The sequence below is a fragment of the Plectropomus leopardus genome, chromosome 3 (genome assembly GCF_008729295.1).
Source record: "Plectropomus leopardus isolate mb chromosome 3, YSFRI_Pleo_2.0, whole genome shotgun sequence".
Classification (NCBI taxonomy): domain Eukaryota; kingdom Metazoa; phylum Chordata; class Actinopteri; order Perciformes; family Serranidae; genus Plectropomus; species Plectropomus leopardus.
The window spans coordinates 26,637,157-26,662,824 of NC_056465.1; the positions used below are offsets into that span (position 1 = coordinate 26,637,157).

At 41.9% G+C, this 25,668-nt stretch overlaps 1 protein-coding gene across 2 annotated transcripts in view; it reads right to left on the bottom strand.

The window, feature by feature from the left end:
• The window catches only part of zgc:92140 (uncharacterized protein LOC447854 homolog), a 43,544-nt gene extending 18,682 nt beyond the window's left edge, over positions 1 to 24,862 (bottom strand). For both annotated transcript variants that reach the window (XM_042483930.1, XM_042483929.1), the window contains exons 1-2: positions 24,697 to 24,862; positions 4,604 to 4,733 (exon numbers count right to left, since the gene is read on the bottom strand). In XM_042483930.1, the coding sequence (XP_042339864.1) occupies positions 4,604 to 4,694 (91 nt within the window). In that variant the 5' untranslated portion in view covers positions 4,695 to 4,733; positions 24,697 to 24,862. The remainder of the gene's footprint in view (positions 1 to 4,603; positions 4,734 to 24,696) is intronic.
• Between the last annotated feature and the right edge of the window lie 806 nt (positions 24,863 to 25,668).

A 25,668-nucleotide genomic window follows, 5' to 3' on the forward strand; every position in this document is an offset into this window, starting at 1 on the left:
GACTGATAATAATAATAATTATATAATACCGTGAAACTACAATATTTTATAAGACAGTTATCGTACCGTACACTAGAGGTCGACAGATTATCAGCCTGGCTGATATTTGGCATTTTGCTGATTATCTGTATCTGCGTTTTATTTTAATGATCGCAGATGAAATTAATTAATAAAAAAGTGTGCGTAATACACTCACCAACACAAGGAAATACATGCAAAGAAAGTGTCAGCATGGGAGGAGCTTTTACTTTGTAAAGCCTCATTAATGTTAAATTACAAATTTTAGAAATATGCAGAAATATTTGCATTGTTTTTTTTCCAGGCTTTTATTGCCTTTATTTGACAAGTAAGTGTGAGCGTGAAGGGGGGAGAGAGAGAGAGAAGGGGCGACATGCAGCAAAGGGCCGAGGCCAAACCTATGTATATGGGGTGCTGCTCTATCCACCGAGCCATCAGGCACCCCCAGAAATATTTTCATTTTTATTGTAAATGTATATTGGTTCCAAATATCAGTTATCGGTCTCATTAAGTACTAATATTTGGTATCGGTATCTGCCCTGATAAACATATATGGATTGACCCCTAGTCCACACATTATAAATGACCACATATTCAGTTTGCTTTCACAAAATGTAAACAACACGTGCGCTCAGAACACAATGAAATATTGCAAGAATTAACAGAAACAGCCCTTCAAAATAAAAGCTCTGTCCTGGAAATTCACTGAACTTCAAAATTAAGTGTTTTTTTTAATAGACTTGGTATGTTCATGAGTCACTTGTCCATTCAGAGAGTGGACCAACGACCCACTTTTGGACCACAACCCACCAGTTGGGAACCACTGCTCTAATCCACACTATTCAGGTCATTTGTGTCTTCCACGTCCACGTACAGACACTCGGAGACAAGCTCAAACAGTAGTCTGGCTCAGGCATCGCCACCGCCACTCTGGATTCCCCTTTACTGACAGAGAGACTGGGGGACAGGATGGGAGGAAGAGAGGAGGTGAAAGGACAAAAGGTTCTGACCTAATGTTGTGCCAAAGGAGAGAGGAAAAAAGCTCCGGGGAAGAAACACTGGGGGGATGACGGCAGGAAGAGAGGGAGGGGTGTGCAGAGACCCAAAATAGAGAGACAGAGAGAAAGAGGAAGGGAAGAACGAGGCCTTGAGCAGGGGAAGGGAAAAGATCTGACCGAGACGAAAAGTTGAAGAGAGAGAGAAGAGAAGAGAAGCAGCGTCAACACACGTCATACTCTCTTCCTCTCTCAAGGAAAACGCTGCACTCCTCCCATCTCTCCCTCACTCGTCTCCTGCTTCGTTTTGCTGCTCCTTAAAAGAAGAGGAGGGAAACGAGACGTGAGAGCTGAGAGATCACAGGAGGGCGACGAGGGGAATGTGTCGGAGAGAGAATGGAAGGGACGAGAGGGAGCAGCAAGTCAAAGAGAGGTCGCAGGAAGACGGGTGAAGAAGAGGAGGGGAGACGGATGACGGAGAGAGAGAGAGAGAGAGAGAGAGAGAGAGGACCTCCTGTGGATCGTCATCTGCCACATTCATCCGCCGGCGTGCAGTTAGACCAGAGTGTTGCTCCTAATTCTTAATCGCTGTTAATCCCTCCACCACCCATCATCTCTCTCTGTCTCTGGCTTCCACTTTCATTTCTGTCCCTCATTTCCCAACAGCCTGCTAGCTATTAATAGAGCTGCTGCAGCCGACAATTATATTCATTACAGATTAAACTGTTGATTGGTTTTAAATCAAACCATACTATAAAATTACTAAAAGGTGTAAAAAAAAAAAAAAAAGTATGACAGTATTACATTTTGTATCGATTCTCTAAAACATTGCATCGATTATTTATTAATAATTTACAGTAAAACTTCAAATATAAGCCAAGTGCCAATTAAACGGCCAGCCCCTTTAACTAGTGCAATGTGGAGACACATTTTAACAAATAAAGGCGTTTCTCAATTAAAAGCGCGGCATTTGCCTGATATGTATAAAACCGGGTTGTTGGCTACCTGCTGGAGTTAATGTCAGTTAGCTGCTTAGATTTACAGTATATGTTTAAACTTTTGTCAATATGGACATGCTACACACATCTTTAGCTTGTTAAGATTTTCCTACAATTCAATTATTCAGTTAATTTTAGTGAAACTTTGAGAACCAAAGACAACCGTATTAATGGCAGAGTAATTAAAAGATGTAAAAGACCATTTCTATAAAAGCTAGGGAAAAATGTCCAGCGAGCTATATTCATTCATAATTATAAATCTAAAATTATTTTACAAAATGATTACAATTTTTCAAGTTTTGTTGACAAGTCATTTCTTGCTTTGTATTTTTTTTCTCAACATTTGCAGGTAGCCTAATTTTCTTGTACTTTTCACAGATTTCTTGCTAACCTCTGGGTCATGTCTTCTTTGTTGCTAACTACCCTCTTCCCATGTTTTAAAATAAAATAAAGCCAATTTGCCAAGGTCTCAAAAGGTTAAATAAAAAATTTGATTGTATTTCTATATTTGCTGAGCAACAGTTTTTGTGTGAAAGGAATTAAAAGACCATCCCACATAAACGCCTGTTCCAAAAAAAAGCCTGTTGATTTCAGTGATTTAAGCAAATAATAGCCTGGGCTATTAATTAAAGCTTTACAGTATGTGCAAAGATTTGTGGCGGTGGCTCATGTTGTGTTGTGTTTTAACCCCTGCCTTGCTATCTATCTTCAGTCATTTGTGTTTATGTTAGCAAATCGCTAACATAAACACGAAGAACAGAGGCCTAAGAAACAGTCAGAAAGTACACTCCGCTAACACTGACAGTTCTCTTAAAACACTATCACAACATATTGCAATATATTTAATCATAACTCTGTATCATGATATGCATCTTATCACCAGATATTTGCCAATATACTAAAAATGACATAATGTTGAACATATTGTTTTGTTCAAAACAATTTTATTCCCCACATAAAGGGAGCAGTAGGGGGATTCAGTGTCTTGTCCAAGAACAATCGAACCACTAAGCCTACACTACAATTAATGGATGACCTGCTTTACGACCTGTGTTACAGCCATATAAATTGTCAGAATTTGTAAAAAAAAAATTACCATAATTTCTAGGAAGTTCAACATTTCGTAAGACCAAAATAGCCCGGTGTCACCTCAGCTCATTTTTGATTTACAGGGGGCGTTATCAGCAGGCGCAGACAAAACTGTCTCTAGATGCAACTGGATGGACTAAAAACCAATCAAAATAGCGAAATGTGTGATATAAATTAGGGAAGTGTTTAGTCCGTTTTCAAGTAGGTAAAAAATGACAGCCTGGTCACAAACCTTCTTAAATTACAGCTAAACTATACACAAAAATGCATTTCCGGGAAAAAAAAAAAAGAGGCGGAAATAAGCAACACCGTAACAGAATGATATTTGATCAGTTCTTCCTCGTTAGACAGTTTAATATGAGTTTTGTGTTGAGCAGGATGGAGCAGACTTGACACAATTACAATCAATCAGAGCAGTGAAATGTGTGACGCATGACAATCTGGACCTGCGTCACTCCTCTGTCAATCATTGCATCAAACACATCCCATATTAGTAAAACGGTTGTGATTGGCCCAGCGCGGGCCGGTTCTGCTGGAAATCTGTCTGACCGGAAGGGGGACCATCTGCCAGAGCAAGTGAAACATGAGCTCTCGGATTTGTCTGGTTCCCAGAATCAGAGCAAAAGTCAGAAATCATAATAAATCCTGTTTAAAATGTTGTAAAACAGAAAAACAGTAAAGCTCTGCAGGAATAAAGGAGGAACCAGAGAGCGTTTGGCATTTTCTGTTTGAGAAGTGATGTCAATCAATTATTTAAATTATGCATGATTAATTGTCTTTCCATATAATCCAGTGAATAATCCAGTGTTTCCCAACCTTTTTGGCTTGTGACCATTCACAGCAAAGCTTGTGATCCCTTGCCAGAGGCTACAGATGTTCCCTTTTGAATTTGAATAGTTTCTAGAAACTTGAAGAGGTAAAACTATTCACAATAAAAGAGAAAAGGTATTAAAAAGGTATTAAAAATGAATTTATGTTTTTCCTTCTGCTCCTAAAATAAATCTGACGGTTTGCCGTCCTCAGATTTACCTCAGGCCTCTCTCTGCCCCTAAATTAGAAACGACTAGACAAATCGATGAATCGATGAATTGATGAATCGATGAATCGATGAATCGTTTCATCCCTAATAGACGCTCTTAAAAGGGGTACTCCAGTCTCACCTCTCCTCTCCGTCTATCTAAACGTTCAAGGATACTCAACACCTGAGCGAGCGCACAGTTCACACTGCAGCCCCACTAACTGGTTACTTCCTCCCTCTTACACGAACTGTCAACATGAATGACTCCAATAAAACTGCGGTGTTGACAGTTATTGTCTGAAATGGAGAACTTAACACTCTGCCAGAGGACTATGAGCTATAATGAAGAGAATATATTGTGAGGGCAGAAGGGGCAATGGGTCTACGCTGAGCAATTAACTCAGTGAAATGGAGCTGTGAAGCTTTTATTGACATCTCTGTGTGTGTGTGTGTGTGTGTGTGTGTGTGTGTGTGCATATACTGACCAGTGAAGAGGTCTCCGTTGCTGTAGGCCTTGCCGCGTCCCTCCTCATCGTTGGGCACGGCCGACACCTGCTTGGCCGAGGTGCAGCCCATGGCCTCACACTCTGAAACCTCTCCTCATCTCACTCTCACCTGCACAAGGACAGAGACAAACACTATAAAATGATTTGTTTGTTGATTGTTTTTATGATGCACTTTATAGACATCACTTCTCAAAAGCGCTGCACTGTTTGTTCAATGAAGGTGGCTGTCACTCATGCTAACTCGCCTCTTTTTATTCTTTATTCCAAACAAACTGGGCCAATCGATAAAAAAAACACTTCATGCAGTTTTTTTTTCTTTCCAGCATCGCAGCAGCTTTTGAGATCTGCTTCACCTTCAAAGAACACACTCAGATCTGCAAATCTATTCAGCGCTGTGGTTGCAAAACAGTGGCAAACCCCTCAGAGCAGGGTGTTTGATGCATATTTGTTTAGAAAAATACATTTATCTGCATTCTGGGCATCCTGTATGTGACCTCGAGTCAGGAAACCTCAGACACATTATTTCCTTCCAGTTTACACAAGTGTATATTTCGCACCTGGTGTTCAGAGTACCAAATGTGGGGTGAGTCATAAAACAACAGCAGAAAGTGAAGTAAGCAATTACGAGAAAATGTTGCACATCATTACTTGAACCTCGTGAGTGTCTCTTTTGGGCTAAACCATAGCCTTTATATGTGGAGTGAGTAAATAAATCTGATGGCCTGGTTTAAAAGTCTGTAAGTAAATTAGCATTTTGATTAGATCCATATTAGACTGATATATTTTATTGTATGATGCTACTGATTATTTTTTAAATGTATAAATTAATTGTTCTCTAACACAAGATCAACAAAACAAACAGAACTGTTTAAATATGTCTGAAAAAAGAGGGGATTTAACTGCACAATACAAAATCACCAAAAGCTACAGATTATCTGATTTTTTGCATACTCTGATGAAATGGAATAAGCTGTTAACACAACATTGACATATTATCATGGCATATTATCTTTCACAAAAATCCTAAACAAAATATAACATTTAAATATAAAGATGTACAATTGTGATGAGGATCCAAAAACAAAGAGAACATCTGCACTGACATATAATCTTACTTATCTATTGTCTATCGGCTACAATAGCTGAAACTATTTCTGTTTGTTTTACCCACATTAATTAAGTAAATACAACATATCACATGGAAAATTTGCAGCAAAGAGTTGACTGTTTACACAGCCAGCAGTCACAGAGCAACGTCGGCATTCACCTGTAATTATGTTTCTGCAAGTCCAATATTCATTCTCCTCATAGCTCTGTTTTAATCTCCACCAACTCCTGAGGGAAATATCTGGCTCTTCAGCTGCTTAATGCTCCACAATGTTCACCAGCTAGTTTCTATCATTGTCTGCCTGCTGTTTGGCACTGCGCAGGGAGGGTACAGAGGGTTTCTCAGAGCTTGTTTGGTGTAAAAACAGATGCCTTCTGTGGGTGCAGATGAGGGTGATGAGAATGAACCATAACAGTAAAGTTGCGGGCCAGAAAACAAAAGCAACTAGCTAATACTAAGTACTAAAATTCTTCGTATAGCTGAGGAAAACTGCAGAGTCGGGCGGTAATTCCATGTGGGTTCATCACTACAAGCAGCACCTCTCCCATTATAATGAGTCATTTGATCCATTGTTAATATAAAAATATTGATCAGTGCAGCTTTAAGCTCGGGTAGGCCATATAATTTTGGCTTCATTGTGCAAAAATCCCATAAAAAACTTTGAGCATATTGTAATTTGAGGGGTCTGAGTGGGCACTCCTATTGGCTGCAGATGCACCTGCACAGGTGAAAGCCTGATTCAATGGCAGTAAATCCTGCAGATAAAGTTGCTTTTCCAGCACTGGCAAGTTCCAACACTGCAAAGCAACCCAAAAAAATGATGACGGACTCAGAGATAGAGAGAGAATATTGCTGATAGCTAAACCCTCTGCTCATTGGAGCGAAACACTTATATTTGCAGCTTTAAGTCCACGTTTTTGTAGCTAATGCTGGCAAGACCTTCAAATCCTGCCACTATAGCCCACCTCACCAGGAGGAGAGCAGGCAGCAGCTCCCAACACTGACTCCAAGTCAGCGGCCACAGCAACCTGAATCCATCCAGTGTGAACCCAGAGCCCAGACTCCCTGCCACATGAGAAAACTTTCTGTTGCTGCCATTGCACAACTGAGAACCAGCACTGCCACTGGCCACCAGCTTGCTGTGACACCTGCAACTGGCAGAACTCGAGCCGCTACAGCTGCCGACTAAAGGTCTCCCTCCTGAGCTGCTGCTGACTCTCCTACCGAGGAAGCAGTCAGCGTTGGAAATTAAGTTTTTTGATGCAAAAATTTACCAGACGCTCATTAGATTATCATTGTTTTTGTGGCTGGTGATTTCAGCAAATCTGGCAGCCACTTACATATTTTACCAGCATTTGGCTGGTGGCTGGTGCTAATTTTCAACCCTGGAAGCAGTTCACAGGAGCGAGAGCACGGCGGAGAGACCCTGGAGTGGCTAGCTAATTGTTGTCTCATCTGTAGTCTGATGAACAGCGACGGGGAAAGGGATTAGGAGGGCTGAGCGAATGTCCTGAATACAACTGTGCAATTAAATAAGATTAAATAAATCAATGTATAGGAAACAATGGGTTACTGTATGAAGTGCGTGCATATGTCTGTGGCTGTCTGGTTGGAGGGGCTTAGGATAGAGAGGCAGAGGGGGGGAGCTGCAGGAAGAGAGAGTATATTTCTGCTGTTTTTTTGTGCCTTTTCCAGATTTCTGCCTACCCCATGACTGGTTGCTCTGTAACTATGATCAAATATAGGTCAAAAACTTGTATCGGGTGCTCATGGAAAACGGGAACCAACGGGATAAACAGGAAGGAAATCCAGGCACCCCAAAGGTGTGAAAAACATGAAAAAATAATGAGGATTTACATTAAAAGGCCTTTATTATAGTGGTTAAATCATTAAAAAAGCCAACATGTTTTGACCACTGCTGTTCTGTGTCAGGGCTTTAGAAAACCCTGAAAAAAAACCCCAAAAAAACCTGAAGACCGGTAGTCAAAACATGTTGGCTTTTGTAATGTAAATCCTCATTATTTTTTCACACTTTTGGAGAGTCTGGATTTCATTCCTGTTTATCAAATTACTGAAACTGTTGTTGATTTAATAAGTCTACTAATAATAACATTATTTTGAAATTTTGGTCTGTTGAGGAGTCCCTAAACTAAACAGCTCACTCTTAACATGACGGTGGGAATAAAATACTCTCAACACTTTATTATTATTCGGTGAAGAGGAGAGCAGAGCCCTCCCACCCAGCAGGACAGCAGACACAAAGCTGTGAACGTCTCCGTCAGTCAATCACACACTGTCAGACACGTTACACTATAGATAGTCTCCATGTCACTCACACATGCCATATGCTGTCATTGACAGAGCCCATCTGACTGCTGCCAGTTGCACACACACATGCACACACATACACACACATACACACATATGGAGGCAGCCAATGATTACCCATCATCACCAAAATGAAATCTGCAGCTCCGGTACTGAGAGGAGGAGGAGGAGGAGGAGGAGGAGGAGAGCTGAGGGGGCTGGAGAGGCTGTTTTCTGGAGTGGCAGAAAAGGAAAAGACAGGGAATAAGAAGTAGGAGGGTTGAGACGAAGGGGGAGAGAGGTGAGGAAAAGGATGGAAAATAGGTGGGATAGAAAGAGGCCAGAGAGAAAGACAGGGCATCAAAAGAGCGCTGCCGGCCCCTCCTCCCTCCTTCAGTGATCCTCACTGCGTTTGAAGTTGACAGGAGGCCAGTGTTTACTCCTGTGTTTAGGCTGCGGCCGACCAGCCTCCATCTCTCTGGACATGACACAAAGCGCCAGGTGTACAGGGAGCAGGGAGTGGTGACTGTGAGTTAACTGCAGGGAGGGCTGTGTGATGTTGTAGCTGTATAGTTAAAAAGAAGAAGAAGGTCCAGTTTGACAAAATTTTGATTTTCTATTCTTATCCTAATGGCACTCACAAAGTATTGCTGAGAATGTGTTGACAAGGCTTAAAAGATACAAGTCAGTTAGTCGATTGTACAAGTATAAGGAAACCCCCTGAGTTACAATGTGGAATCGCTTAAAATTCAGGTCGGTCACTTCCAGTTTTATCTCTTCCTAAACTGGTTTTGATATTGAATCTGTTGGCTTGTTTACAACCTTTCTGATTAACATTTCTTTCCCTGTCAGACTTCACTATAGCGCTGTCACAGTGATCCCTGGTGATTTAAGGCTGTTACTTTTTATCTGGCCCTCAAAAATACCATTCAAACATTTGCAAAGAATTTAATAAGCAATCTATGATGATGTGGCCAAATTCATAAATCTCAGTGAAAGAGTGCAACAGGTTCTCTCTTGTATTAGAGCAAAAAATATTTGTAATTGCACCCTCATTTTTCTTAATTATGTACACAGAAAAACTCCCATTTGATAAGGATTCCTTTAATTTAGTTTTTACTTCTGCCAGGCGTGAGCCAGGGATCATGCATTTAGTCGTGAGTGCGTGTGTGTCTGTGTGTGTGTGTATGTGTATGTGTTTCTGTCTGTCCACAGCTAATCTCACAAACTACTAGACCAACCAGCCTAATATTTTGTGTGCACATGTATGACTGTATATCCAATGACCACTTGTGGTTGCAGTTATTAACAATCATTTAAAAAACTGTTTAGTTGACTGTTTTATACCGTCACTGACTGCTGACTTGTTTTAAAAACAAGGGGCCTGTACCGTCTGTTGAAGGCCACATTTTGGCTGTTTTTGCTCAAAGTTTGGTCTTAGTTTGAACTGAAGCATCTGCTGATTAATTCCATGCCTGATATGTTGTGATCTGCTAAAGTTAGACACATTACGAGATGAATTAGCTCCTATTTTGTTATTCTGCTGCCATCTTGACTGGAGGGGACAATTCCACTGGTCACAGCTGCGCAGCGTACTGTCTGCCGTGTCAGCGACTCGTTTTTTGTCCGTCCTGTGCGTGGCATCGCACCACATAAGGTGTATCTCAGGAGCAAAAGTGCGTGTTGTTAGTCAAGTGAGCTTACTATCAACTGACATGACAAAAGGACTCAACGTTGACTTTAAGTTTCACACAGACAGCTGTCTCCTGGGTGAAAGCCCTGTGCTTGTTTGATCCCTCCACCTCACCTCCTGCCCAGCCTGTCGATCATCTCGCTCTGTACACTACATCCATTGCTCTTAACGTCCAATATGACGTCGTCGGATGTACATTCGAGTTGGTTAAAAGCCTGGTGTTTATACAGACGCTAAAGGACGCATTGTACATCGGTATCTGAGCCTGCGGGCCCCTGCCCTAGCAGTCTTTTTAACGCCCTGGGAGTGACACCAGAGGATGAGGGATTTGTGTTTGAATCTCTCTCAGCTCTCCCAGTAAAATGACATTAATCTCTGGAGCCTGAGCAGAGCTTACACATGAATTTCTCAAAAGGCCTGCAGGTGAGAGGAGTCTGCACCTAGGGAGAGAGAATCAGACACACACACACTTACAGTCATACACACACAAGCTTTGGATGTGTGCGATTGTGTGTGTGTGGTGTCACCTGTGGCCCAAGCGTGTGCTCTGGTCTAGAGAGCAGCTTATCAGCCTGTTCCAGGCAGCGTGGGACACCTCTTACTACAACTACCACTCTGGAACAACTCAATTATGGCTCTCTCTCGCTCTCACACACACACAAACACACACACTTATAAACCCATGCAGACATGCACAGCTGGGAGGTTTTAATGCAGTCTCCTGCACGTCCTCGCAAAGAGACACTGGCGGCAAAGTTTCAATAATAATCTCATCTGCCATAATCTGTCTCTTGACAGACTCGCTTAAATGAGGATTTTGCGCTGAGGAGGACGAGGTGTGCACCCGGAAACACTGCCGCAGGGGCTCTTGTTACCCGACAGAGAATCACAGCACAGCGAAGCAGAGAAGTGAAAGCCAGAGAGGGCTACAGAGACAGAAAAGGACGGGAAAAAAGCAGAGCGAGAGAGGAGACGGAGAGGGAGCAGTCGACTTTCTCTTAACTCTGGGCTATTAGTGTAGAACTGAAGTGAATATTAGATTAGCTCAGCACGGAGACTCCCTTCTGAAACCACTGAAGGAAGTGCGTTGAGAAATGTGAGCAGCCTTGATAGATTTTTCAAGTCTCAAAGGATCTCCAGTGTGTGGGCAGCATCTGTTTGAAGGGCTTTGATTTGTGTGTATTGAAACATCAAATTGTGAGTAGGAGCAGACTAAAAATAGACCTCGCAGTCCCAGAGCCATTGTTGTGTTCAGGGATAATGCTAGGCTGTGTGAATCTGTAAGCCAAGCTGCTATTACTTGGGTTATACATATAAGCTACAGCTAGTAGGCTGACTATTACAAAGCCAAATACAGCTATAAATAAATAACAGGCAGGCCTGTAATAAAGGCACTTCAATGACACAAAAATCATTTATGTGTTGAAATTCAAGAAGTCTACAAGTCAAAACTGCTGTGTTTTGCAAGATGCTCAAGCAGCTTCTTTTATTACCTCCACCAAGAAGATTATGTTTTTAGTTTGGCTTTTTTGTTGGTTTGTCTGTTTCTCAGAAGGATTATGCAAAATCTACAGGCCCAATTTTCATAAAACTTGGTGTAGGGGGGTAACATAGGCCAAGGAAAAACCTTAAATTTTGGTGTGGATCCAAAAGCAGGAGCAGATGGACAAAATTATTTTTCACTTTGGTTAACATTGCAGTGCATTTGACATCAGCAGGTCTGAGCTCTCCGAGTGCCCTTTTAGTTCCTGATGGTCTTTGTTTGGGCTGTCCTGAGTACTATTTTTGTGGCTTCAAAGCTTCAGTGATGATTACTGTGGCTCAGGATGTAGAGCGGGTTGTCCAAGAATCAGAGGATTGGCAGTTTGATCCCCAGCTCCTCCAGTCCACATGTTAAAGGGGCAAGTTGTATGGACAATACTAAACCCCCAAATAATGGCTTTTCCATTGGCATGTGAACCCAAGTGAATGTCTAAACTGAGCAGCATGCGGCACCGTGTATGCTAGCCTCGACCACCAATGTGTGAATGTAAGAAAAAGAAAGAAAAGAAAGAAAGAAGAAAAAGTTTTGTTTATCAATCTGTGGAGTGAAACTATGGAAAAGTTTCAATGCGGAGCTAAAAAAGTCCAAACAAAAACCAGTTTAAAATAACATTTACAAACATGATTTTTACAAGGTACAGAGATGAACAGGGGATTTGACAACCAACAAGGGTTTACAGGGCTTACAGTTACTTTCTTAATATTTATTTTTTCCTAGTTTATATTCCTCTTTTTTCTGTTAATAATAATGTAAAAATGTAGATATATAAAACACAGGTTACATGAAAGTGCCCTTTTAGTTACTCATGGCCTTAAGAAACCATTTTTGGGGCTTTGAAGATCCAGTGATAATTACCGATTGAATACTTGAAGCTTTGACTGGACACTACGACACCGGGCTGGGGATTGTTGTAATCACTCATATTCACATACGCTAATAAACCACCTGAACCCAACACAACTTTAGTAGAACCTAGTTCCACTGTGTGTGTTTGAGAGAGACAGCTATAAACAGGGGGCAGAGAAGGTGGTAGGAGGGAAGGTGGACTATTGCACACAATGTTTCTGTAAGTTATTAATAACTCGAAGCAGGTCTAGCCTCATCACTAGATGCAAAGCTTTGCTAGAGTTGTCAGCCTCGGATAACAGTCCACATTTTATCTCAACTTTTCCTTTTCCTTCACACATCCAATTTAATGCTTGAAGCAAGGGTCGATGACTGCGCAGGACACCGGCCTCATTCGCGTCTGACACTTGCCACCTCCTTTCAATTTCCTTCACCAGTTCAGTGGTGAAAAAAAAAGAAACATTCGAATACTGAGCTGGATGTTGATTACCATGGCAACGACTGAAGCTCCTGAGCATTTGGGTCAGCCATCGTCTTTATACACTCCTGTTGAAAACTTCTTCAAAATCCTCCATTGACTTTTTTGTGGGGGGGTGCTTAGCTTGATGAAAGACATACTATTGATTTTACTGCTACAGGCTATTTCATAAAAAAGAAAGAAAGTCCATCTATTCGTTTTCCAAAAAAAATGTTGATATTGTTTTGATATTGCTGTTTCAAATGCAATTATTTTGTCCTAAAGCAGCCCTAAGGCATCCTCAAAGGTGACAAAAGTAGAAAATGAGGAAAAATAAACTCCTGCCACAAAAAATTATGTCTATTTTTCTGATGTTTGTAGGACTTAGACTTGTTTTATTGTCAAACAGCGTCTGGTTTTACATCTCCAAGCTTCTCAGAATTCTTCAAATGAGACAGTCGGAGAGGGGAAAATTAGTTTTTTGACTGAACTCCTCACAACTCACAGACACGCACCAAATACACAGAGCTTTTTATCAAGAGATCAGAGGCATAAAAAAAGGCTGGGACCCACTGCAATGAAAGAAGACAAAGGGTTCATGAATATTCTAGTGTGCAAATACTGAGGACTCTTTTGCATCCTCTAACTCTTTTGCATGTGTTTCACTGTACAATGAGATCACTTCTAGCGTTGGCGACTGCAGCTGGAATCAGCCTGAGTTTGTGCTGAGCTCTACCCAGCAGCTCAGTGCCACATGCAAGACCACAGCGGGGCGTTGCACAGTGTTGATTTAACCCACAGGACAGCTGCGGCTATGCTGCTCTCAAGCTTCTCCTGTAGACGCTGAAGTGTGTCAATGGGGCAAGCTTAGTCTGGCGAGTCAGCTAAGACCCTCGCACCAACCAACTATCTCTCGCTCCTGCTATCGCACACGCACAAGCTGAGCCAACATGATCTGATAAACATCACATCGTCTGAGGGGGATAAGACTTCTTAATACCAACTGGCACACAACCACCTCAGGATCCACGCGACTCTCTCCAGATGCTCAACATTCATCATGGCACACTCGCCAAAGCAAAGTAGTAGCCTAATTTAGAGATATAAATAATGTCATGATCTCAGCATGCAGGTCTTGCGTCATTTCAGCTGAACTTACACCAGATTTGGCAGAGACCTCAATGTTTCACCCGTGAGCAATCATAAATACACCAAAACAATAAAATAGGCAGCAGAGACGCAAAAAGGATTCAAAATCTCTTGAATGCTAAGGGCCAAAAGGAATCCTTAACACATGGCAGATGACCAGGCCTGGAAAATGAATAAGATTTGGCAAACACATGGACTTGCCCATGCCTGCATACCTGGAGGTGAGAGTTGACCTACTCTCAGTCGTGTGAATAAGCCTTCTTTACAAGTCAGTTTGTCAAAGGAGGAACTCAAAAGGACTGTGGAGGAAGATGTGAGCGTACATGCTTACATAAACACAAACTGTGCACACAGGCTGAGCAGTGTGCAGCGTGAAGGTTTCTCAAACACGGGGTTGTGCCAGAGGCAGAGCGTGCAACCACAGAGCCTGAAAAACTGGCTGAGCAAAGGCAAAAGAGAGAAGAGAGGATCGCTTCGGAAGGTGTGTAACAGGTTATTAGTTTTTTATGGATTTTGATTTCCTTATCAGTTCCCATCTTAGTGCGTCTGTGAAAGGAGTGCCTGACTGTGATTCAGCTTCCTGTAGGATTTAAAAGCCTGCGAGGGGGAAGTGATGACTTCAGCCGCGGTCGGAGCCACAGGGAGACTGTAGGGCAGATCTCTCAGTGTATCCACCTGTGACAGGGCAGAGATTCATCCTCTGCTTCATCATGATGCTGCAACTCCTGAGCCACGCTCTGCTGGTCTGCACCGCTCTGTGTTAGCTGGTCAGTGCATTACAATATGCTTGTGCTGCAGGGTTTCCCCCAGAGACACGTTTAGCCCTATTGGTAAGCAAGTCACGACACAGATATCATGACGCATCTCATCTCACGATCAGTTTACTTGGCAGTCATTAAATGAGATAGTGAAATGTGAAATAGTGCCTCTGGTATCCCTCCCTTGAGGTTAATGTTTTATCTCATAAAAATGTGTAAAGTTTTAATGATGTTAGTGCAGGCTGTCTTTTCTTTCAGGAGAGGTGGCACGCCTCGGGTATTAAACACTGCGGAAATACGATCCATGTCGATAATACAGAGGTACAAACCACTTTAATGTCTTTGGGTGTATTAAGCGACTGCTGGCAATATTAAAAGTGCAAATCAATGAGCAGGACTGCTTTATGGCAATGTTTGATTTACAGGATGTTTACAATTTGTTTTTTCAATGTGATGGACTACCTCTTCCAGGTTTCATCACTGGGTTTGACAAAAAAACAAAAACAAACACCATCTGATGATTTTCATCTTTATGTTTTGTTGACCTTTCCCATATCACACTATATATAAATGTTGCCATATAAAATCCTGTCTGGATGATAAAAGTCAATCAAGACGCAGTCATCAAGATAAAAGTGCTTATATTGATTTGTTTGGCTGTATTTGTAGGGGTGGACAATACAGATAAAATCCTTGGTCATGGGATATTAAGGTTTGTGCTATCTTAGGTCATGATCATGATATATATATATTATGTTTTCTTAAATTGTGTACTGTAAACCGTGTACAAATAAAATAACCAGACAGAATACAGTAAATTAAATACCCAAAAAACTGAGGTTCTCACTGATGCAAAAAATTAAAAATTGCCATCAAACAGTTCTGCTCATTGATTTGCAACCCACGATAGTATTTTTTTTACAGCAGACATTATGACTTGTCATGGTAGGAGTGTTACTAGTAACATTAATGACAGCTTTTTTCTATTCAAGTTTACCAATAAAGGCCCTGAAACATCAAGCTGACATCAGCCGTTGGTCAATGTCGGGCTGTCGATGAGCGTCTGTCACCCTCGTTTTCGTGGTGTGTCCCACACTGTTGGCACTAGCAGACCCTTTTTCTGGCCGATTCAGCTTGTTGAATCAGTGTCGGAGCCAGACGATGAACGAGAGAGTGATAGAAACTAATTTGTTATATAATGTAAGATGATTTTTTTAACCATAGAGCTTTTTGGCACAAACAGGTTTTACGTGATTGTGTTTTGTTTGGTAGCACATAAAATATAATTTGTTCTTTAACATTGGGCTGTCATGGCGTCTTCAATCTGTCCAGTCATTCTTCTGGTTTCTTTTTTGTTTTTAATAACTAAGACTACCACTTCCTGCTGGGAGAGTTATTTCCTCCCACGTAGGCGCAGAATAAAAAGGCTAGTTGGTCTTTGGCTGTCGTCTTTGTGGTGTATTCAAGTGCAACTCCTTTCTGGAGACAAAGGCTACGTTAGGCAACATAGGAGTTCACCCTTGTCACCACTTATCCCTTTGATGTTGGTTTGTAGTTTCTGGGCCTTGAGTCATGCCAGTGTGACCGTGAGCCAGCATGCACAATACCAGGACCCTGAAACTGAAGCAGCTAAATGGAATTTGGCCATGATTCATTTTATTATTTCCACCTGCACTTTTCCTACTTCAACATGTCTAAAAGTGTCTGCACGTGTTGCCCAATCTTTTTGCAACAGCATATACTTCCCCCTAATGACCAACCTAACAAATTTAACATCAGGTTTACTTTTACAGTAAAACCTGCAAGTCGTGCCTGAAGTTGCTTCACGATACTATGCTGGAGACTCACTGCCGTGTGCTGCAGTGTGTCCGGTGTGTCTTCGCCTTGCTCTGTGACAGAGCAGAGTTTCAGTGCAACTCCTGAGCCAACGCGCCATAATATTTACTCTAGCCAGGCAGCAAATGCTGCACCTCTTCTCTTGTCCCAGTTTAAGCACTCCATCAGTCTGACAAGCCTGGGAAGCCGTGCCAACACACACACACGCAGGCTGGTGGACAGTAAAGGTTTTCTTCAGAGTGGTGCGCTGCTGCTTTAAGTGTACATCTCCATTCTCTCTCTCCCGCTGTCTGCTGCTGTGCGAGCAGCGGCTCTCTCCTCTTTCTCACTGTTGTAATGAGGGTGACAAGTGGTCAGAGAGGGAGGGGTGGGCGTAGAAACAGAAGGGGGGAGAAGGAGGTAGATACAGGAGCTCCTCTGTTTTACTGGGTGAAACTGTAGTCTGGCCGTGTGACGGACAATGAGAGACACATTGTGCACAGCTAAGGCATGTGCTGGTGAAGAAATAAGAGCAGGTTTTAGATAAGTTGTTACATATACATTGGCACCAGGCCTATGTTTTTTACTCCAGGCCCATAAAAAGCTGAAATTGAGAGGTCTGCATAGCTCTTAACATTTCCTTTCACTGCTGTAGCTTACAGAGAGACAGAAATAGTGAAGGACCAAACAAAGGAGTGAAAGCAGAAGGTGGTCCAGGTAGAACCAAACCGTACAAAAACAGATTGTTCCACCTCATACAAGCCAGGCTAGGGGATAAAATGTCTCCTCTGAGGCCTGTTACTGGCTGCTGTTTGTATGAGTGGCTTCTTAAGAGCGAGACAGATTCCCTGAGAGAGCAAAAAGCAAGTAGTCGTGCCCGTTTTATTCCCGCCGATACTACTCTGTTCTGCTGCTTCCACTTGGTACGGAGGTAAAACCAGGTCAGAGCCTGAGGTGGTTGGTGGGTGAAGAGTGGGATCAAAAAGGGTGGAAAAGTGACTGAAGAAATGCTTTAGTGATATTGTGGCTTCCTCCTGCGCCGACATGAAACACCCAAGTTAGAAAGAGAACACAGCAGCACCATCAGGTGGGTCATTAAAGGCAGCTTTCAGGCTGAAAATTTTGTCCAAATTTGACTCTTCAAGCACGCTCTTTGCAAGATTCTGCCTAACCTTTGATTTAAGATCTTGTTCTCACTTAAGATGTATTTAACAGTTGTATTCTTGGTCTCTCTGCTCTGTAGAAAAAGCATATACTCTGTCGTGGCTGCAGCTCCTCCATAGTAAAAGGATAGCTTCTAATAGCAGATGGTTGCCCTATAAAAAGGGTTCATCGTTGTGGTTTATGTTTTTACTATCATTGCTTTTATGTACTCAAGTTTAGTATGAGTGCTTCTTCATCACATTTACCATCAGGCAGCTGCACATGGCTGATAGAGCAGCACCTACTCCAACACGGCAGCAACGCAAGGTCAATCATGCTTATGTTTCCTCATCCAAATCCATCTCAATTGCTAACAAACCAACCCACAACCGGCAAAAGAAAAGAATGCCAGCATTAATATTAATTAGAAATTACCACAGCTGAAGAAAATAAATATCAATCTCTGCGTAATTGGCGAGCATGCTGCAGGATAATTGGCAAAGCCGTTTCGGATGTCATTCTGTGTGTGCGTCAATGAAACACATTGAGATGTTTGCCTGCTCGAGCTCTTCACCAGCGAGCTGCGGATGAGCCCGTGTTTCATGTCTCACCACGGCTGGCGTGATACATCCACAACATTGTGCTTTCACATGCAAACCAGTGCTTTTCTTTGTCTATTGTCCCGAACGGCGACATACACAACGCAGCCTGGGAACCTTTTGTTCAATAGACTCTTCAACAGTTTTTAATCAACTGTACAAGAGACTAATGACACCTTACATGAGGTTATTATTGTTAACGATCTGCCGACAGCAGCTGAACTGAGAGATGTAGCTGAAATCAGGATGTTGACATGTACCTTGTATACATAACAAGGTTTACATGAGGAAAAACACATCTGTTATGCATCAAGGCCAAACTCTTCATATGTGGAATACAAACACTCATTTGGTTGGTTGTTAAAATCAGTATTAATTTGGCACAACAGAAATTTTGAGCTGAAACAATCAGTTGATTAACAGACAATTAATCGGAAATTATTTTTATGAATTAATCATTTCAGTCATTTTTCAAGCAATAAATGCCAAAACATTTGCCAATCTTAGTCCCAATATGATGCTCTTTTGTGATTTATATGATAGTCATTGAAGACAGTTGAATTTGAGTCGATTAGTCAATTGACTAAAAATGATTCTGTACCTATACATTTACAATATTGCAATCCATCAGGTATCGGTCTAATGACCATGAGCCTCTAGGGCCAATATTTTGGAAAATATGATATAGGCAGCGGACATCAGCGGACCTCCTCTATGTGCTGGTCAATTCAGCAAATCAATATTAACGAATACATGTTTAAAAAGCTGATATAAAGCGAAATCATCATCAGTGAGATTGCATTTCAGCAAATCCGTTCCACCTCTCCACATGCGCTGTTTACCTGCCGTTGAAACATCATAGGTCAACACTACTCAGACTACAAATAGAAACAAGAACTCTTTCTATACCAAAATCGTGTCCCATATGCAGAATCTGTTTGCAGATTATTATTTTGATAAATGTTAAGATCATTTTTCAAGCCAAACTTTCACCATTTTTTTACACAATAAACTGAAGATCTTTGGGTTTTGAACAGAGCAGGACATCTAAATATGTCCATTTTGGATGTGGGAACTGGGCCACTATTTCACTATCTTCTGCCATTTTACACACACAAAACAAATAATCAAGACATTCATCAGCAGATTAATAGATAGTAAAGCAATTATTAACAATAAATAGTAGTTAGATGTTGCACTTAAATTTACATGCTGATTTTATGATATGGTTCAGCTGGAAGTCAGTAAACAGCACTGAAGTCCTGCCCTAAACATCTGTAGTGCTGAATGTTTTAAAACAACATTGATCAGCATCATAGCCACCATAGTCCGTTTTCTTACAATGTAGCACTTTGAATCGACATGCCATAGTTCCTGCAATGGCATGTCATGCTTTTGACTGATGTAAAAGGCTCATCTTGCGTAAAAAAGCCTCTAAAATGACACATTAAATGTCACGTCTAAGTATATAGTAATCAGAAGAATAAAATGCTAACCATTCATTTGTTGGAAGGCGAATCGACGTATACCCAAATACCCTACTCAAGTTTGTTTGTTGTTTTTCTATTTTCCAGTACACTTTTCTTTAAATTAAATAGGGCTTTAACTGAAGGCTGGACGCTCCATTTCTTTTCTCACATCAGTCCAACAGAGGGTGGAGTTGTCATTAACAAGAAGCGGGCCTGCAGAGATCCTATCAGAAACCATTTTATCCACGGTGGAGATGGGAAACAGATGCATTCTCTCTGATGGGAAAACACTGTGCAGAGATTCACACAACACTTAAGACTGCATATAGGAGTGAGAATAAAATGATAAGGAAAGAAGAAGAAAAAAAAAGGCGAGCTAAATTAGCCCTGGACCTTGTCTCCGTGTCCCAACCCAACTGGACTCTGAACACAAACTACACTGTAAATACAGTCAGGGAGAGACACTGATTTATCATGGGAGGGACACAAACACATGAAGTACGCATGCAGGCTGCAGGCGAGCAGGCAGAAGACAGACCAATGGCAGAAATAGCCCACATGCACTGATCTGCACGTCGACTGCAATGCAGACACACATAAACCAGAAAAGCAGATAACAACAACAACACAAGTGCAGTTTTTAGGTTTCCTGCTGCAACATTTTGCTGCTTGAGCTTTGAGTCAGGTAGACGAACTGATCGCCCGGTGAGCCCCTCAGTCAAACTGACAGATAAACAGAACCCGGAGGATCATGTTGTGCTGGCCTTGTGCTTTCTGCACTGCAATATAGACTACCTCATCACACCTGACAGCACTAAGCACTGCCGCTCAGAGAACACGCAAAGCAAACACAAACTGGATGTTAAGAGTCATGGGAACTCCCTCCCACACCCACACACAGACTGAGAAGACATCCTGGTTACCATGGAAACCCTCCACCTCCTCACACGGTGACATCACGGGTATTGCATCATGACCCAAACACGGGGGCCGAGCAATCACCTGACCTGCGGTTAATCAAGGTGGAGGAGGCCACAGGTGGACAGGCCGGATGGGCAGATGACGGTGATGGAGGGGACGAGGACTAAGAATAGATCCTCCTGCCTCGGAGACGGAGAGGAAGAGCGAGGAGGAGGTTTCTTTTGCTAGCCACCGGAACCAAAAGCCATATGTGAGCAACACACACCACCACACTGTGATGAGAGCGGCAGATGGATGAAGACAGACAGATAAATCAAGCAAGGGGAGGGGCCGACTCGCAGCATCCACTCACAGGATTGCTGCTACTTGATCGTAACCTATATAACCCCAGTGTAAGCTGGGATGCTATGATCTGTAATACTGGCCACAACAACCTACTTTCACACCAGGGTGCTGCACGGCCACAGAGTGGATGTGGCGGTCTGGTGGGGAAATCAACAGTGGCTAATGGCCGTATGTCACATTTAAACGCAGGAAGGCAGTTATCGAGTCCCTTTGGTGATGTGTGTAATCGTGTCTGAGGAAGTGGGGAAGGATGCATTTGCAGCGGGCTGAGTTTTAGTTAATGAGCTGCAAATGAGTCTGTATATCAAATCTAATTCAGGCTGCTGTGACTTTGATGATGACTCGCACGCTTTGCATGGGGAAATTCAGCTTCTGTGCTCTGGATGAAGGTTTACAGCCCTAAGGAGCAAAACAAAGACTACAGGAGTAGTTTTGTTTCAGCTGCAATAGTTCATTTAAACAAATCATATAAACATTTGCACGCATTTATAGGGATGCACGGTATTGGATTTTTTTTGCCGATAATCCAGTGTACCGATATATGGCCCATAACGACACCAATATATCCACTTTGTCATTAAATGAATAAATATCAGTTTGTGACATCAGCAGAAATCAGCTTGTTGGCTGATTCTGATCTTTCATTTTAAAACCAATGTCTGCAGATAGCGATGATGTGGTACAACTTAAGTAACCTCAAACCTTTCTTATTATTATCCAGCAGCTCTTGTCTTACCTCTGAGGTGGACACGTTGCAACAGTAATGAGCATGCCCTCAGGACTTTCTAAAAATGCCACAAAGCCTATAGGTCATGTGAGGTGGTCAACAGAAGAGGATATTTCCACAGGGGTGTATATAGCGAGTGGCCTGGGGTGGCACGGGCCACCCCTGAAATCTGATTGGCCATCCCAGGTGCCCACACATTATGATTGGCCATCTGCCCAGTCAGTTTGAACTGTTTGAGGAGTGAACTGAATTTTCATTTATAGGCACAAATCAGTCTTGAAAAAGTTCACTAAAGCACTTACATCCAGACAACAAAAGGCTAAGTGCTGGACCAAAGATAATACAAAAGAAGAAAAAAAAATGAAGAGCCAACATGCTCTTCATCACATCTGATGAAGAGAACGTGGCTCAAAACGTCACCTCGGTGGTAATTATATTAAATATTCATGGGAGCATTATCTAGTGTGCAGATTTTTGTTTTTTCTTCTTATCTTCTTCTGACTAATTTTATATAAATTGGTACAACTGTTAAAAAGTTCACACAGGCTTATTCCTTTTAATTTTGTTGACACTTTATATTTGCTATTGTACGATTTACTTTTGGAGGAACAACGTCTTTATTAAAGAATGGAAGCTTTAATTTACATTGTGTGGTGTCATGCTTTTGTGTTGTGATTAGTAGGTCTATTTATCTTTTAAACTCAACTATAAACAAGAATGTAAGACACGCAACGTTAGTGATTAAAGTACGTAATGGAGACAAAAATGGTAAATTAAAGCCATGCCGACGTGTGTGCCTGCAACAGCTCTGGTAGTTTATGCCACCCCTGCATAAAGGGTACAAACTGAGATTTTAGCAATCTTATACGTTTAGTGCAAGCTACACTCTGTTACATGGATCTAATAAACAACATCAAGTTTGACGTATGCAGACTATACAATGATAACACCTACTGAATCGCAGGCTGCGACCTACATCCATCTATGTTAATACGCAAAAACAAAATGTCCTCTGCGTGCATCATCCATCAATGCCACTATAGTGATAAGAGAAAAAGGTAAACAAACAAACTGAGTCCTTTCTATAGTGGCATTTATATGTGTCAAAAAAAATCTGGATAAGGGGACAAAAGGCAAACTTGGCGTGTCAATTTTGCAACGAGAGCTCGAAGTATTTATGAGCATCTACTAACATTTAGCAGTGTGGCGCAGATCAGTGTGTCATTTTTGCTGCATTTCTATTGGTTGGTCAGTAGACGTAGGTAACAGCAGTCACACAGTGAGATGGTCATCCCACTTTCTGACACGGTCAGAATTTTATCCCAGGTCACTAACATCAACGTTTTAGAGCCACGATTCCTTCACGCTGGTCATCTTTCATCAGCCCAAACAGTGTTGCCAGATGTACAATAGTCATCGTATTTGTGCGATAATTTTGCCCTCTGATCAATGTACCATCACTAATACCAAATTTGCCGTAAAGATAATTTTACCATTGTGACACTAACAATGACCATTTAGATTAGTTAACATGTCTCATTTTAACTAATTTCTTGGTTCCTACGTCTCTGTTTACGCACCACTTCTCATATGATCTTACAGCCAGTTGCATTTAGGCCACGCTTAGGTCATGTTCGTCGAGCATGCACCGCTGTCGTTTGTTTTCGTAAACAAAACCTGACATCAGCTGTGGGCTGAGCCATGTAGACTGAGAAATAGTTTCTCTCTAAGGCAGTGGGTATGGGTAGATTTGTAGATGTGCCAAAAATTTGTTTAAAAACTTGTTTACTAAAGTTATACCTTTAACCGATTCATTTTCATGATTGTGACTTGCGTACGATAATTTTTTCTCAAAACATGGTCATTTTGAGCCTCTGGTACGATAGTTTAACATTTCTAATCTGGCAACACTGAGCCCAAAATCACACAGTGTATACCAGACAGGGTGTGACAGATTATCAGCCCGGCCGATTATTGGGGCTGACATTTATCATTTTGCCAATTATCTGTATCATTGTTTTATTTTAATGATTACTGATAAAATGTATTCATTAAAAAGAGCAAAGATAGTGTCAGCATGGATGGAACTTTTACTTTGTAAATCCTCAGGGAACTATTTTTAGCTATTCACTTTTATTTAAATTTTCACTTGACTTTCTAAAAAAAAGTTGCCAATAACTTCCTGTCTATGATGTTGACCACCTCAGTTTTGATTACTAAAGGCATTTAAACAACGTTTCGTATCGGCATTTGTTATACAATAAATTCTAAATTTGGGCAGAAATATTTTCATTTTCATTGTCAATGCATATCGGTTCCAAATATAGGTTATCGATCTCATTAACTGCTAATAATTGGTATCAGTATCGGCCCTGAAAAAACAATATCGGTCGACCCCTAATACCAGGTTTGTGTCAGTGCCCCATTTTGGCCATCCCAGGCAAAAAAAGAAGAAAAAAGTCTAGACACGCCACTGTATCTCCAAGGAGGCACACCGGCTGTGCGGCTGTAGCAGCAGCGGCAGCAGTGGCCCCTGAACCCGGCCACAGAGCTCTGTCCTGTCCCGGGGCTCGCTCGGTTCAACAGCTGTGTCCAGCTGCGCTTACAAGGAGACACTGGGCGCTTTGTTCCCTACAGGGGGAGGCAGAGTTGTGGGCAGAGGGAGTGCAAACGGTCGCCGTGTGTGTACAGTTTCGTTTCCACAAAGGTTAACGGCCTGTATCACCTCCTCCGGCCCCAGGTTCCCTCTATGGAGACTGTCCTCCTGTGCAGACGGCCTTACAGCGGCGGCGGGCAGGGAGAGAGCAGCGGGACAGGGTGGCACAGCACACCAGGATGTGTGGAAAATTTCAAATGCGCTGAGCCAACGCTGGTCCAATTCACACACACACACACACACACACACACACACACCGAAGAAATGCACCTCACTTGCCTGAAGCCCCTGTCTTTTATCGAAACGATGAAATAAAGCTGCGTTAGCGCTGCAGCGACAACAAAACATCGACAGATGCGAAGCCCAGTGTGCAGGAAGGGAAAGCGCCGGGTAATCACGGTGCACACACACTCAGGAAACAACAACAAAAGAGAGGAGTAAAGAGAAAGAAAGCCACAAGCAGGAGCGTGGATTTCACCGGAGGACACACGACACCTCCGGGAGACGATTAACAAGTATGAGACGCTGGTACTTACTCAGATGAACCGGTTCCGCTCGGTCCACTGGAGGATAGCCGGTCGGTCTTCCGGGCTGTGAGTCGGGCGGGATCTGCGCTATGGAGAGCGGAGAGCTCAGAGCCTCGAGGACTGAACGTAAACTGTGGCTTGCGTCATTTCACCAGGATGCCACTGTTGCGCGCAGCAATGCAGCCATCTTGCTGAGGAGTGCCCCACCAACTCACCAATCACTGCTGGACCCGAGCTACTGGCTTATTTTGGTCCCAGTAATGAAAGTGATCCAGCACGAGCTCTTTAGTATTTTAATACAGTGGAAAATCTGAATGAAATCAATTAACAAAAGTATAAAAATGTGTTTTTCCGAATCTTTTTTCCAAAAAAAATTTTTTTTAAAAATCGCTCATGTTTTGTGTCACTTGTCACTAAGTCCATTTACTCGTTTTTATTTATTTTATTTATTTTACCTGTTTTATTTTTGTTGCAGATGGAGACATGAAATGCAGTGCTTTAAAAATATATGTAATATTCACTCATTTTTCAAACAACCCCCCAAAACTAAAACTTAAGGTTGACGTTTTGTGTTTGTTCATTTTGTCGTTAAATAAATAAATATCAGTTTTTGATATCAGCAGAAGTCAGCATGTTGGCTGATTCCGATATTTCATTTTAAAGCTAATATAAGCTTGATTTTGGTCTATTTGTTCATATTGTTTTATACTGACATTTTGTACCCTGCATCTTGCATTATTTGTCCTCTTGTTTTAATTTTATCCTAACTCGTTTTGTCTCGCCTGTGTTCAGTAGGACTGTATTGTTTTCTGTTACCTTCTATGTATCCCATTTCTGCTTTTGCTTTGTTTGTGAAAGCACCTTGTAAACTCTGTCTTTAAAGGTGTATTAGTGGTAAGGGACTGTACTTTACTTATCAGAGTAGTGGCGTAGGTTGGGGGGGGTTGTAAAAGGTGTACTTTTGACGATTTAAAAAAAACA